Source organism: Pavona decussata, unplaced genomic scaffold, assembly GCF_977016875.1.
Source record: "Pavona decussata unplaced genomic scaffold, jaPavDecu1.1 SCAFFOLD_121, whole genome shotgun sequence".
In the NCBI taxonomy this organism is placed as follows: domain Eukaryota; kingdom Metazoa; phylum Cnidaria; class Anthozoa; order Scleractinia; family Agariciidae; genus Pavona; species Pavona decussata.
The window spans coordinates 125,760-142,189 of NW_028145535.1; the positions used below are offsets into that span (position 1 = coordinate 125,760).

The 16,430-nt window shown below is 36.9% G+C and overlaps 1 protein-coding gene and 1 pseudogene across 3 annotated transcripts; both read left to right on the forward strand.

Annotated features, from left to right (window-relative positions):
* Positions 1–3,993, forward strand: LOC146469622 (gastrin-releasing peptide receptor-like). Of its 2 annotated transcripts, XM_085123039.1 has the most exons (3): positions 1–37; positions 703–967; positions 2,455–3,993. In XM_085123039.1, exons 2-3 carry the CDS (start codon positions 739–741, stop codon positions 3,303–3,305), a joined length of 1,080 nt encoding a protein of 359 aa, XP_084979165.1. In that variant the 5' UTR covers positions 1–37; positions 703–738; the 3' UTR covers positions 3,306–3,993. The 2 variants fall into 2 exon arrangements, with proteins under 2 accessions (XP_084979165.1, XP_084979164.1); XM_085123038.1 differs by lacking the exon at positions 1–37 and having other exon boundaries at positions 589–967.
* A 4,054-nt stretch (positions 3,994–8,047) lies between these two features.
* Positions 8,048–15,958, forward strand: LOC146469623 (somatostatin receptor type 2-like; annotated as a pseudogene). The gene is made up of 3 exons (XR_014867172.1): positions 8,048–8,466; positions 9,154–9,371; positions 13,313–15,958. The product of XR_014867172.1 is annotated as a somatostatin receptor type 2-like (transcript).
* The last annotated feature ends 472 nt before the right edge of the window (positions 15,959–16,430 follow it).

Genomic DNA, 16,430 nt, shown 5'->3' on the forward strand with positions numbered 1-16,430 from the left:
AGCATTATTTCGAGTGTGGCTTAGAAGTTGAACTTGTGTAGGTATATAGTTTGGCACAAAAATATTGATGCTGTGCCATTCATTTTCTGGCAAGAAAAAGTTTGTCTAATGTCTAGTAATTAATGTACCGCACTCATCAAAGGCGCTTTTATCTGAGCAGGCCACCAGTTGTCACTGTTATTATCTTGAGAGTTAAGACACAAGGCTATAAGGCTAATATATACAAAATTGACATAGTGCCTTTAAAATTGAATGAAAGATCAGAAACTGAAATTTCAAAGTCTGTGAGTCGTGAGATTCAGATGGGGTAATTTAGAAAATTGTAGCATTTACAACAGCCTTTGTCTAAATTGACCTGATTTTAAGTCTAACAAGATGACATCTCGAAATCAGGCCAAAATATTGATGTTTGTAAATGGGCGGCCCAACGAGTAATACGGCAAACAACATACCTATAAGATGAAATAATTGTTTTCCCCATGATCTCGGTTCTCACGCTCGAATTTAAAAAAAAAAAAAAACTCTTTTTAAAATGAAAAGGGTTTAACAACCTTTCGCTTTAATTGGTCTCTTCTCTCTTGAATCGTGACGCCGAAAACGAAGGAGATAAAAGCAAAAGATTTATTGAAATGCAAATGAGTAACAGTAATAAAATTAAGCATAACATCAGATGAATTTTATTGAACTCTATTCCGTTGACAGGTGAAGAGAGTTGTTTTGTTGCTGAAGATCGCCAAGATGAACAACTCCAGCTACAACACAAATTCAACGCTAGACGGGCTACCGAATACTGAAGACTTCAGCTCGGGAAAACCAGTCATCCTGCAAGTACTGTTCTGTGTGATTTCTCTGCTAGCATTTGGTGGAAATGGTGTCTTTGGTGTAGTAATAATTCGTCACCGCCGTCTATTAAGATCGCCGTATCACATTCTCATCTTTAGTTTGGCTGTCACTGATATGTTAACAGGTACGCGGTATATCGATCATAATGCCATAAAATAATGTAACCAGTAAAGAAATGAGAAGTACCGAGCCGAGGTGGCTTCATGATCAAGCTAAGGTGAGCGACAAAATCGTCCTTGCCGATGAGAAACAGCACACGACAAAGAGACGAAACAAAAATATAATAAAATACAAAAATTGTAAATAAGATAAAACATATTCTATGTTTCCAGGAAAGAAAATCAGCAGAACGAGAACTCAGTATGAGGGGCCAATACTGTACAGTAATATGGAGACAAGCTTTTACAAGTTATGCAAACTACCGGCGCGGTTATACAGAAAATTTAAGGAATGTTTAGAAACGAAAACAGATCACGTTATTTTGCTTTCTCTTTTTTTTTCACCCGTAATATATAAGGATTAGTATAGCCTAGCTAGGTACAAAGACCTGCCAGTTTGCCAACAATTATCCGTTGAACCAGATGTCATGAGGAGTGATAGCTATTTGTCGTAGATATAGATTTTCCCCTTACAGGAAAAATACTAAAACTTGGGCAAAGGTGAATTAAAATAGCTTATTCTCTTCTCTTTAGAAACTAACCGAAAGTAACTGGGAGAGACTTGGGCACACGGAAGCGAAAAAAAAAAAATGGCTTTTATACATATTTGCTTCGGAGGAAAACGGCGCTCGGTGTCCGATCAAATGATTTTTATGATTACGTCGCATAAAACTTAAACGTACTGTTTTAATTTTTTGTTTTTGTTGTGTTTGAGTCTCAATGTCTGTCTAATTTCAAGCTCGTACTCACGAATCTTTATCAATACAAACCAAACCATAACGATCCAGTTTGAAATTATAACTCAAGTACATTAAATTAAGTCTGGTTAGGATGATGGCCGGGATGCGCCTTGCACCTTGGCGTAAATCGCAAAAAACTGAACGCGGTTTGTATAATTCAAATTATGTCTAGCCGCTTCTCTTTGTGTTCTAGTCATATTTTTTGTTGAAGCAATACTAACTCAAGTATTTTCAAAAGGAGGGGAAGATTCGCCGATTAAATTCTCTGGGAAAAATTTCCAGCTCTCGTTTGTCATCAAATACATCGGGCGACGTATTTAAAAATCTTTTTCACAGAAAATATTTTCGCGGAATTTTGCGGTCTGTTTAACAATGCGCGCACTGAATAGCAAAATATATAGCCATGCAGAAATAAAAGGCATTAGGATGATTTATACAATAAAGAAATTGAAAAATTGTCAAATACTTGTGAAATTTTCGTGGCTAGTCTGAATGTCTCTGAAGAGTCTCTTAGTCGAGACGAAGAAACGCCGCGCCAGACTAGCCACGCACGTTTCACAAGTATTAGGATGATTGCCTTCTTTATTATTCAAATAGCTAACCCTTAAGGACGAACGATGCTGATCAATTTAATTAATGGATTTATTTATTTATATATTTATTTATTATTATTATTATTATTATTATTTTTTTGTTTTTCGTTTTGTTCTCAGGTATTTTCATCTTTGCAACGCCTGGCTACATCATTGAACTGAGCTCCTTCCCAGCACCACACGGTCTTGGCGGGGAACTGTTCTGTCGATTGATTAGCACTCAGTACTTCGTGTTTGTCTTCGGTAAAGTGTCCGTATTGAAAATCGTAGCCTTGGCGCTCGAAAGATGGTTCTCGATAGTTAGACCCATCACATACAAACTGAATTTCACAAAAAAGCGTATATACCTTTATATCGCTATAATATGGCTTCTTAGCGCCATTACCAACGGGTCAAAGCCACTGAAAGCCCAGCTGAACGAATCGTCCTTGAGGTGTACTTGGAGTAACATTGCATACCCAAAGCAAATCTTCATACCGAGTTACACAACGCTGACATTCTTCCTACCTACAACAATAACCTGGCTTTCGTTTTTTCACGTTGCTAACGTCCTCAAAAACTCACCGGCGGAGCAGAACGCCGGATTTCGCAACACCCGAAAAAAGCTCACGCGAATGTGTGCTGTAGTGGCATTCTTGTTAACAATGTGTTGGCTTCCAAATCAAGTCTTCTACACTCTTTCAGCATTTGATATCACCAAAGCAGAAACGCCATTACATCACTTCACCATAGTTCTCGCCATGTCTAATTCCTGTGTGAATCCCTGGGTTTGCTGCTTAACCAATCGAGATTACAAGATGGCGATGGAGCGACTGCTATGCTCCCTTTGCATAAAAAGACAGTGTCGACAGAAGAACATCTCCTGCAGTACTATCATGAGCGAAATTGAACAAAGTAACGCCGTACCAAATGTAATAAGTTTTCGCTATTTAAATTCTGGTCTGACAGGAGAAAATGAAGATCAACTGTAGTCAGTGTCAACTATCTCGCTCGCAAACTACAACTATCGGAGCAGCTATCTTGCTATATGGACAAATTTCGATAAATTTTGATAAAAAGACAGCGCAATAGTCCACGCAATAAGAATAGAAATGGATTGTCTTGTCATACCCAAGATTAGCAGCAGTATCGTTAACGATCTGCATATAATTATGTAATTTTTGTAAAATGCTTTGGCGTACTTTTAGGAGTATCTTCCGTGGTAAATATAGACCCTGATACTTCAGGAACATCGTAAACGATATGTAAATATGTAAAAAAAAAAAAAATAAATAAAAAACTTGAAAGATGCAAGGTTAATCGAACAGCTAATATTTTCAGTAATAATATTGCCCAATTTTTTGGTTAGACAAAACTTTCCTTCATCAGTGCCTAGAAAAGCTAAGGGAAAATGGAACGAAACGGTTTCATCATATACAACAAGATGAGATAAATGGTGGTACACGTTAAGTTGAAACGACTGGAAACAAACAAACAACATTTTTTGAAGTGATAACGGTCAAACACAGGAAAAAAAGGAAAAACAATTATTGAAAGACCTTTTTTAAGTCTCCCATCCTAAGTCCTAAATCCCGTTTAGTTTTCCTTGATTCCTAAAATATACAGAAACATTTTCACAAAACACTGTACATCTTTAATTAGAATATTAGTTGTGTGCGCAACAATGAGTATATTACTAATCTCGTCAAAATATATAATTTAAGTAATTGTTAAGAGGCTGTCCGCGTAAGAAACGACCACTCGATGTTTGACTCGATTTCTGTTTCTTTTTTCTCTCTCTATTTTCAATGTGTGCGTTTAGGGTGTGCGGTGGGGGAAGGGGAGAGGCTCTGATTTGTAAACATTTTTGGGGGGTTAAGACGAACATTTTCAAGAAAATCCTTGATGTAATCGACATCAACCTAAAAGATGTTAAGAAATCCGAAACACTTATAAACTACGAAGCATTATTGAAGGATAAGCTATACCTTGAATCATGAAACCAAATGACACCAAATGGAATAATGTATGCTCCTCCACCACCTCCGACCCCTCCCCATTTTCTCACACTTTCTCGCTCCCCACCCCCTGGGGCCCCACCCCATTTTCATCAATCACCTGAGAGACGCCGCTGATGGAATGCTCAACATCAATTTGAATTGTTACGAGACAAAACAGGAAAACCAATGACCTTGTCTTGAACAGAGTCGTCAGTGTTTGCCGAGGCTGCCTAAGGCGTCACGAAACGCTTTTTCGAGTAAAGCCTTGCGTGATCATGTCAACATTGAAATCATAAAACCTGTGCGTGCTTCGCCAAATTGTTTCCCAGTCGCCTCTCGCATATCGCGCGAAACATCTTAATCACAACAGCGGAACTGACCGAAACGATTTGACTGGTATAAGAGGTACGAATGCAGTATTTTATTATTTGTAGTCCGAAGTAATTTAACCATGAAAGTTATGTTTTTTGTAACATATATTCAGGAAAAGTGTATTTGAGTAACACGCTTGTGCAAATCACGGGGTTTTGTTTGTCTAACAGCAATGCAATTTTTGGTTATTGCGCGGTCTTAACAAGCTAAATATTTAAAGTGGTTATTTTGATTGACAATTAGCTTCTTCGTTGCTTTCGAGGAGAAAACTTTTCCTTTGGTGCGTTAAATCGTAACCGGGTACTCTATTTCCTTATGCAGGGAGGGGAGAGAGGAGGATACCGTTTAGATCACATTTGTGCTGTAGTACTGGGCTTTGATTATCTTGCCTCTGTTGGACTATATTGTCACAGTGACTACAAAAGGGTGAATATTTGGACCCTTAACGGGCTATAATTTTCAAGCCATGGGCCACACACCTCCACCGAATTATTCCCTGCCCCTCCAACCTCCCCCCCCCCCCCATCCCCTCTTCTTCTCCCCCTTTCCTACAACAGGAGATTTCATCATCGCTGGATACGTCTTCTCACAGACCACCTTGAAGTTGCTCTCTTTATACTTTTTTATACTGTAGCCGGCATCATTTGTAAAATTAACGTGATAAGAGAAGCAGAGACGGATACGACGTAGAATTACGTTTTAGACTGTACCATATTTCGGCTGGCCAAACCGGTCTTCTTCAGGTACAATGAGAATTTGCATTGAGGCGCTAGGCATGTGCTTATATAACATAAATTTGCGCAATGACGCCGAACTACGTAAAACTAACAATGTAAAATTAACGATGCAAACATTAAAATAATGGTCCGATAAGGACTAGGAGATAATGCTTTCGATTTCTTCGCCATTTCACAAAATTTTTGATTGTGCTTTGGTCTTTTCCGTTAAAAAATCACTTGATATGTTCTTATCAATTCTCTGACATCAATTTCGTGTTTGATAAAAGGTCATGAAATGACTTTGCTTATAGATTGCGAAACAGTTTTGAATAATCACCTCGACAATGCTCCTTTATACTAGTATTAGTAATAAAACCTGTGCATTTGAGGGATCTATCTGCCATATAAGCAAACGCACGACGATGATTGAATGCAGTAATTCATTATTTTACGATGTCAACCGTTTGTACAGTTTTTTTTAAATTCCCTGACCGAATATCATACATTTGATGCTGGTTTAAGCAGGTCGCTTTTAAGATATCCATATTTAATTCAGATTAATCTTTCGTCTCCTTTGAAAACGTTTAGGGGTCTTCACGCAATCCCTTCTCTCCCAGACTGTGTGATGATCGCGTGGGTCTGACCGGAAGCAGGAGGTTAAATGTTTTTATTTTTTTTTTATTATTATTATTACATCTTAAGTGTTTTTCGTCATCAACTGTCGCAGAAATCAAGGGGACAATACTGCCTAGGATTTTAGGTTGGGGTTGTACTGTAGAGCTCATTAAATCAGAACAAAATCAGTTATGACTCTAATGCCACACATAAATCGCTTCCCTTTAATTCATCCATTCCTTCTTATTGATTTTTGTATTGGGGGGGGGGGGGGGAGGGGGGGCTTTTGTTTAGTCAAGGGAGGTGGAAAGAGGGAGGGGGGGAGTGTGGGGGAGCATGACATGCGAGTTGATTAACCTGGCATCAGCAGCCGGCACGTGATTAGGATTATTCTTTCCCTTTCGCCTTTCTTCGAAAAGTATTATTTGGGCAATTTTTTTTATGAAAGGAATGCACGCAATCAAATCGCAGTGCGCTTTTTTGTACCATGAACTACTATAATAATTTATAATGCGCAACTGAAACCTGTAAAATATGATTATTATAAATAGTAACCTATACACAAAAATAATAGATGAGTTTTAAACTTAATGTATATAATAGTAAAGTAACGAAAAGTTAAAATTGAAATTGAAATCAGCGCTAAACCTAAACTTGTTAAAATTTACTATATACAATAAGACTTTAAAAGTATCGTGAATTATCCAAGAACAAAAGGCTAGACTTCAAATGGCGCTCAAACTCATGAAGGTTGTCTGACTAGTGGAGGCTAAGCAGAGGAGAGTTCGGGCGTTTGGGGGCAGCGACTGCAAATGCGCGATCACCAAGAGTTTCTTGGTAACCTTTTTTGGCACGTCTAACAAGGACTTTAAAAAAAGAAAAAATGAAAAAAGTTCATTCCCCAGAAACCATAGGACACTAAAGAAAGATTGCGTGCTGGTCACCATTTAGGAACAATATGATAAATTTAAATATGGTTTAAAATTGTAGGAGGTACTAAAAAAAGGAGTTTTTTTTTATTGTATGACAATTATGTTTAAATACATACATGGGTGTTTTTAAGACAAACTATAATTCACCGTACCGAAAAAAAAAAAAACGGCGACACCAGGCAGGAAATCATCTTAATTAACTGATAAGCCTTATGGCACTCACCACCTGATATACGTTACGTAACTATAGTCTCCTGCTCTGTACACAGATTCTAGCAGTACTATGAAAAACACCCACCGGAGTAGCTGCCTGGGCGCTAAATTGGCCATATTACCAATGTTACCATTTTTTTAGCGCGGTTTTGCAAGGTGTCCCAGAAATTTAGATTGTAAATTAGACTAATTTCAGAAAAGATTGTGTAAATCTGGAAGATGGCAAGAAAGTAGTAAAACACAATTTTGATCAAGTCCTTCCATTTTGAAAACTAACCCAAATGTCATTCAGGTCTAAAAGCTATCTTCTCGAGTAACGCGAATGCTAAGCGTATTTACGCTTTAAAGAAAACAAAAAAAAAAACTATATAATAAACAATTGGACACGCACGCATTCTAGGTGCAATTTCCTTTCGTTTTGCAAATATGGACAGGTAATTCAAATTCTCACTATCCTTCCCAGATATCTTCGTCGAGCTGCCGACTCAGAGCAAGACAAACTGATTGCAAGTGTTTCACTTAAATTTCGTGATAGGTTGTTGAGTTTTGGTTGCAATCTATTTTTTCTTTTAAGTTCAGTTTTCTAAGCAGTCAAGTAAGTTAGAGTGATACGAACAAAGAAGCATCATAACTCAAAATCCACATTTGTGCGTGTCGAAACGAGTAGCCGATATAAATTTATTATTTAGAATATCGATTAGACTTCAATTGTTGATATAAATATATTCTTTTAGATTATCGATGATTAAGCGATCATTTATCGGCTATTTGATGATTCTCAACATCATCAGTCTTCAACTCTCAACATCAGGATCTCACTCGCGACCGTCGTCTTCAATTTTCGCCAGGTTGAGTCAATAAACTATACTATACAGCCCTTCACGCCAGACTCCTCAGCCGATCAACAATCAGTAGTTAAAAAAATTGTTGCTTGTGAGTTCAACTCATGTGATACACAGCAGTTTTACCTTGGCCCTTGCACCCTCCGGACTCTGGATCATGCATTCTCCGACAATTACTCAATTTTATGAAAGCTTGATCGTTTGCAGAAACTGAAACAGTTTGTGGTTGGAATCAGGGGGATTTGTGGTTGGAATCAGGCAAGATGATAAGTTGCAAATATGAAATAGAAAGGCCTTATTGGTAGATTATGCAAAGCATTGAATATTAGGCTCCGACCAGCATTTCCGTTTAAGCAAAGAGAGCAAGAAAACGAAAGAAATACGCATTTGTCAAGGTAAAGAAACGCTGTTAAAATTTTGGAATCGAATCTTGGTTAACACATCTCTACTTATTGTTGAGGTTAGTAACAAATTGTTTAAAATTAGAAAAGCTCTAACTGTTTTCATCAATACTGGTTGAAACCCGCAGGATGTGACGGTGGTTCGGATCATTATATATCAAATTAATTTCCATATTTTAAAAGCTTTAATAAGTTCATTATTGATATTGTAAACAATATTCCTTTCCAACATCAATCTAAACGTTAACAGTGTTATATTATCCCTGCACGCTGCGTATCTGTACTTCATTAATTGTTTTTTAAAGCGGTGACATGGCGTAAGAACACCGAACAAGCACGCATTTTTAGTAATTAGGTTTAAAGTGATCGAAGTCCGGCATCAATGATAAGTGAAAGAAAATTATGTTCCCCTGACATGACATGAAAAAAGGATGCATGTATGTAAAAGTAAACTGGGGAATCATTTTATTTACAAGCTTTGAGCTGAGGTTATAATTACAAAGGTACAAAAGGTACGTATTGTGTAACAACGCAAATGTTTCCCCTCTCATCTGAGTTATTGAGTTATTTCAGTGAGACATTAAATTTAGATATTTAATTAGATTCTACGTTCAGGGTATTTAAACGAGATCGTGAAGCATTTCCTGTTGTGGCATTCACTAAAACTTTGTCACTGTTTGAGTGAAAGAGCCGACCAAATTCAGTCATTCAAAATAACGTTTGATTTCCTTTCGTTCTTTATCCAGCTGAAGCAGCAAGATGAACAACACGAATATCACTTCAGAATTTTCTCAGGAAACTGGTGAGCCGCACATGGCCTTTCGAGTAACCATGGGGTTCATAGCGGTGGTGGCGTTCTGCAGCAATGGCCTTCTAGTGGCGGTCTTTCTTCGCAACAGAGCACTTTTACGGACATCATATAATGTCCTCATCTTAAGTCTGGCGATCACCGACATGACAACAGGTTGGTGAATAACACGAGTGTCGTGTTTCGTAATTTCATTTAGACTGTGATCATGGTTCTGTCTTGTGACTTTACGAATTAGTCATTCGATCAGTAATTTCCCGTTGTAATGCTCCATAAGCATCTCTAATTTTTGAGACCACACGCAAGCAATCCAAATAAAACTAATGAAGCAGTACTTCGTTGTGGATTTTTTTTTTCTTTCTTTCTTTCTTTTTTTTTTGTTTTTTTTTTTGTTTTTAATATCAAACTGCGCAGGGTTGTTCAATTTTTTGTAATCCGTAGATGAAATTATCATATAGTTTTTCCAAAGTCTTTCTCAATAATAATTTTCCTTGTTTCGCTTCCTTTTTTTTTTAAATTTTCTTCTGTTATAAATTTGTGCCTTAGGTCTTATCAAACATTCGCTAGATCTTTGAAAATAATTTAAGATTTTTTTAGAACTTAATTTCAGTGTGACTCTTGGGTCACTCTTGGGTCAGCTTAAGGGTTATGAAAGCCATGGAAAAGAATTCAACTTGCCACCTTCTTATTTAAAGAAAAATAAATTATCGCGGATAGTTAAAAATAGTAAAAAAGAAAAAAAAAAACAAAAACAAAAACAAAAAAAATTTGAAGATTTGAGATATTGTGTTTTTAAACCAAGGTCGCATTCTGTTATTCGGACAATCCGAGCTATGTTTCTAATTGCTTTGACTTTATCGTATCTGTATTCGTTCCTTCAATAAACAATTTTTAGGTGAATTAAATAATTTGTGGATCGACCGTTTCAATCAACACCATTTGAGTTCTTCAGAACGCGTTGCTGAGCACAAGAACTCGGCAATTGGCAAACATTTTCTTGAAGCTCACGGGAGCAAACACCTATTGAATCAGGGCCATTTTAACATCTTGAGAAAGTGTCAGAGCAAATTCGATTGTTTGGTATTTGAAATGCTGTACATCAAGAAACTTAAGCCTTGCTTGAACACTCAAACGGACTCTATACGTGCGAAACTTTTTGTTTAACCGGTATCATTCTTCAATGCTACTATTTTAATTAATATCTATTGTCCATTTTTGTATTTATAGCCGCAATCTTGCATTTTTAATTTCACTTGATAATGATGTAATGTACATCGAAACGTCGTGTTTTTTAACCTTTTTATAATGTTTTTACGAAACGTTTTATCGCAATTTTTTATAGTCAAATGTTTTTCTAAGTCTTTGCTTCTTCAGAAATTAAAGGATTTATTTAACCCAAGTTTTCATTACATAAAACCAAAAAAGTCCAGTAGTTTTACCGGTTTTCACGATGCTCCTCAACTAAAATTTTTAGCAAAAACTACTTCTGAATTGATATTACCCGAGTGGTTCTCAGAATAGTTGAGAACGGCAAGCTTATTTGTAAACAACCGTAGCTGTATAGATGTAATCTGTTTTCCGTATGGACAATTAAGTTTTTTGGTCCTTTAATCTTTTTTACGTCGTTTTGAATCGTCTCTACAAACCACCTTAGTTGGTCTTACTTTGGCTCGCAATTTATGTTTTTCGCAACATTGTAAACTTTATTTTGAAATTCAAAACAGTTAATATTAGCTTTTTAATTTATCAAGGTTATATTCTTGATTTTTTCTGAATGTATTGGATTGTTCAATCAACTTAATTTGCTCCTCAATCGATTCTCAATTAAGCTATAATTTTGTTAAGTAACTGGTCCTCCAAGAAATTTTCAAGCTAATTAACTGGATATTCAGTCAATGCAGTGGGAGTTTCAGAATGGTTACAGAATTATGACAAACTAACTTATTTACCGTGAGTGAATCATGCCATGTTTTGAAAAAAGTTTCTGAACTGATATCAGCTCCGGATGTCCTAAAAATGTCATCGACTGAAACAGTTTAAAACAGCAAGTCAATTTGTAAATATTGGTATGAAAGTGGCACATATGAGCTGGGGTTAGTTTTTTGGAGGCTAACTGTGGCGTTTTAATCCTTCAATCTATTTTAATGTTGTTTTAAATTGTTTCTACAGATGACCTTCATCAGTCTTGATGAGTGACTGATATTGGCTTGCCAAAATTATATTATTTTGTTTTGACTGTATTGGGTCATCCAATCAACTCTGTATGTTTCTAATTTATTCTCAGCTTCACTGCAATTTTGAAAAAAGGCTCCTTTCCAAGAAGCTGTTATTCTGGCTCGCTTTATATTTAACTTAGCAAAAACTTCACTATACTCTTTGGGCAAACTAGGTTCTTTGCTATGTGTGAGTCCCATTTCAAATGCCGTGCTCGTGTCGTAATAATCTAGTTCAACTTTAGTACGACAGTAGCGTGACTTTGTTTAATTCATATTCAGTCGAACTTCAGAAAAAAAAAAAAAACTGGCAAGCCGTTGAAGGAATAATTCCGAGATGGCAAAATAAACAAGTTCTGTAATGTTGTTACATCGAATTCGTAATTGAAGAATTGAGTTCAACACGACAATTAAACGGCGTTTGCCGAAGCCAAGTCGTGCTACTGCCGTATAGCACGACTGCTGTCGTTCTATAAGTCGTTGGGCAAGACTTGGTTTTGGTTTCAAACATCGTGCTGAGTACTGCTATATGCTCCATGCGACCAGTACGAAGTAGCACGACGTTTGAATCGGGACCGAATCGTTTTATGTTTTGAAGAAAAAGTTTCAAAATTGATATTAGCCCCGGTTGTTCAAAATTAATACAAACCAGTTTAAAACAGCAAGTGAGCTGGTAAATATTAGTTTAGTAGCACTCTGTGCTGATCACTTTTCCTTGTAATCAGTTAACCTCTTCGGTCCTTATTTTGCGTCGTTTGAAATGTTTCTACCATTTGCCTAGCTTAGTCTTGGATGAATGTTTTACGTAGTAATATTCTTGAGTTTATTTTTGTGTTCAAAACAAATGATATAGGCGCTTCTCAAAGTTATATTATTCTGTTCTTACTGTATTGGACCATTCAATCAGTACTGTTTCCAATGTATTCTCAGTTTAATTGCCATTTTGAAAAGCGACTACTTTTCCATGGAACGTCGGAGCGCAGCGCAAACTTAAGTATATTGACATAATTCCAGCAGAATAGGGTACTATACTAATGACTAAATGAGTGAATCAACGTCACTTTCAAGAGAGTTTTCGTATTTACGTGGGAAGGCAAAATTTACCCACGGCAATATAGAGTGCATTTTTGAACGTACTGATCAGTATTGATTTGAAATGATACCTCTTAATATTGTTAAACTTGCCATTGAATTTGCAATTCACAAGCTGTAAACTTTTAACCTCAGAATAAATAAGAGAACGTTTTTTGACAATGATGCATTTAACATTTTGAAACCTCCCCGGGCGGTTTTAACTTTATTTTATAACTTTTTTATACAGCATTTAATTGAAATCTTAGAGATATATTTTTTTCTAGCGCACGTTATTTATTCGTCACAGCTATTTTGGACCTGTTTATAGCTTGTTTAAGCCATTGTATCGGCTTAATCCCTGACTCGTTGGCTTGCTACATTTTTTAAATTTTTGTCCAATGCATGAATATCTTAAAAATATATATAAAGGGAAAGAACGTAATACCACTTTGAGAGTTGCCGCATGTGCTTAAGAAAATCGTTAATCCGACTGCACTGCGTACAGAAAAAAAAAATACTATGGTTTTCTTGATATAATCCTAGCTTAAACTCTCGTAAGTTTTTTATTCAAAAGTTGAGTGCAAAATGAGGCTTTTTGTTAAGTCGACAGCAATCCTAGAATATTGTTCGACTAAGAACTTATTCTCAGTAGGAAATTGTGTTGACTTACACGAATATCTTAAAAGAACCCTTAGACGATGTGGCAGCTAAAACAGAATGCTATATTTTGGATACTTTACTTCTGTCTTGAATAAATAAATAAATTTTATCGGTGAATATTTTACTTTTGTATTGTATTGCCATCTACAGGTATTAGCCTGATGCTAACACCCGCGTGGATAATTGGCATCAAGAACTTCCCAATCCCGAGTGGCATTGCAGGGGATCTGTTTTGCCGGATAGTGGTGTCATACTATCTCGTGTTCACACTGGGTATTGTTTCCGTTTACACGATAACCTGTCTAGCTCTTGAGAGATGGTTTGCGGTGGCAAAGCCCGCTCAGTACAGAGCTGGATTCAAAAGTTACAGAATCTATCTTCTGGTGACCACGATATGGCTGGTTTCATTTCTATTCAACGCTCCCCACCTATTTGAAATGGAACTGGCATCCAACGGCAACTTCCTTTTTGGTTGTCCTCACAGAGGGAAATACCAGAAAAGCGGTCGCACTGATTGAATTTCTTGGTAAATTCTTCATTCCGCTGATGATTACGTGTCTGTCATTCTTGAGCTTGTGGTTCAAAGTTCGAGATTCCCCAGCCCTTTTTAAAAGCAACAAAGGGAAGAAGGGTGTGCGCCTGTTGCGCATGTGCGCACTGATTGCTACAGTTCTGGCGATTTGCTGGTTCCCAAATCAGATTTACTACCTGCTTTTCAAGTTTGATCTCACGAAGATGGATACACCAGTGCATCAATTCACGGTGGTGTTTTGCATGGGGAATTCCACCTTGAACCCATTCATTTACTGCGCAACAAACTCGACATACAGAAAGCATTTCCTTGCATTATTTTGCAGAGAGAAAAAGGAGTATAGCACCGATGAAATCTCATCGGATGCTAAAAGGGGCAAAAAAACCACATGCAGTTCCTCGGTACCTTTATCTTCACCGAAAATCCCCAAAGTGAAGACTTTGACTCGGAATGAATATGATGAGTGCTATGCACGAAGCGCTGACGAGCTTCAAGTATAAAAGATCATGTTACGCCGTGTATATCATACAAGAGATTCATAAGTAGATATAGGATTGTTCCTGGCACATATTCACGTATGCACATTTATCACTAAATGTTTGAGTCTTCATTACATTCACGCAAGCTAGCCCAAAGAGCGTCTGCTCAGGAGGCTATAACAATCAATTATTAGATAGCTTATGAAGAGTGTACGCGTGCATATTGATGGTTTGCGTGTGACTTCATGGCGGCCATGTTGGTGGACAGGAACAATAGGATTTTTCCCCTCGGGGAGTTAACTGCCATTTTTATACAAACTATGTGAGCAAATGTTCTTTTGTTTTGTCCACCAACATAGCCGGGCGATGCAAACCACCTTAACAGTAGTATTTCCACTGAATAGATGCATGGATAAATACTTAAAACTCCAATTTTTAGTTACATTTCCTTTCAATTTTAACACCTAGCTAAATATTTTGGTAATAATTAGTGAGAATGAGCAAGAACTGAAAAAAAAAAAATGCGTGGCTTAGTTAACTAAACGTGGAAAGCAATTTTAGAACGATAAACATTGCACATATGATATTGTTTCCAAAAAAAAAATCTTGTTGTTTTTAAATGAAAATTTTAAATCAAGTCAACAATTGGAAGACAGATAATAGTTGATAGTTCTTGCAGTGAAAAAACCAGGACTTAAAAACAAAATTCCCTCATCAGCTTTTATCGTTGGGTAGAGATAGTAATCGAGACAGATTAGTAGATAAAGGATGTGATGTACATTGACTTTAACTTTTAAGGGTGCTGATGTCGAAATTTAGAGGGTAAAAGGACAAAGCAGTGTTGTTGGTATGGGCCTATGGACTGGTATTTCCTTCAGTGAGGAGACGTTCCGCGGGCAGCATTTCCTATACCCTTAAAAAACATATACTCTACAGCGAAAACATCACTGAGATGACCCACTGATATTAATGAGCCAAACACAGGCCTATCGGCTGCCAAAGCAAATGGTTCCTTTGTTGTAATCTGTATGATCGACACATCTATATACTAATAATGTTTGTAAGATAGCTGCAAGAGAGTAATTCTATTCAGTATTCAATTCTAAAAGCTACAAGGCTTTTGCAGACACACATCACCAAAAAGAAGTTCTTTGTTACGGCGCCGGGTTACAAGAAACACGGGGCCTTCCACCTTCAAAAGGTTCGGATAAAGCTGCATTTAAATAGAGCTTAATCAAAGAAAAGCCGTTAAAATTAATTTGAATTCAGACAAGATTTTGAGGCAAGGAATTGGCAATTTTAGTTGATAAGCTAGCCTCCAACGCAGTCGTTCCGAGGGGACTCGTATTACCTCTTCCTCCTTTGTGGGGAGGAGGTGACACAATTCCCTTAAAAACGACTGCGCGGGAGGCTACCGCTAAGCCAGATAAAGTGTTTTTAAAATTGATTTTCGAACCAGTTCAGGCTAAAGAAAACGTGTAGAGGATAACGCATTTTTGAATTAAAACTTCTAAATTCCACCGTATGTCATATTTACAGGGGCGCCCAATGAGAAGAACGCTAAAACAAATTGCCTAAAATGCTGTTTCCTGATTCGCGCATAATGTTATAGCCTTTTAGAAAGCCAATTCGTGTGAGCTAACACAGTTTGATCTGTTCGGATTCTTTAGCTGAAAATTTAAACTGGCGAACATTCTAGAAGACGGGTCGCTTGCTGTTTGTAACCGCTGTACGAAATGATTATGAGTTGACTCCAGCAATTAAATGTAAACTTTGTAAATTTGAGTGCGTGTGTTGACCCTGAATTCTTTGCATTTCACGGTATAACTACTAACAGATCAAAATTAACTAAGACTCGTTGAGCATTCTATTTATAGCTTTATTGTCACTTTCGTCATCTACCGCTCACGTGATTTAACAAAACTAAGCTGTTTGATCTATATATAAATCAGACAGTAAGATTATATAATCTGGAATAATCGTGACATCCTAGTAGATGGAAAACCAATTTTCTACAACTCCTGGGTCAATAAAGGAATTATTTGTATCAAAGATTTACTAGCTGAAGACTTAAATTTTCTATCACTAACTGAGCTCAAAGCAAAACTTAACCTTGAAGTTCCCTTCACTACATTTTACGGTATACTGCAAGCCATCCCAAAGATATGGAAAGTAAAACTCCGCAACACAGTCTCTTCAAAGGTACAATCTCTCTCACTTCCGTCTACTAAAATTGCATATTCGATTTTACTTAGCA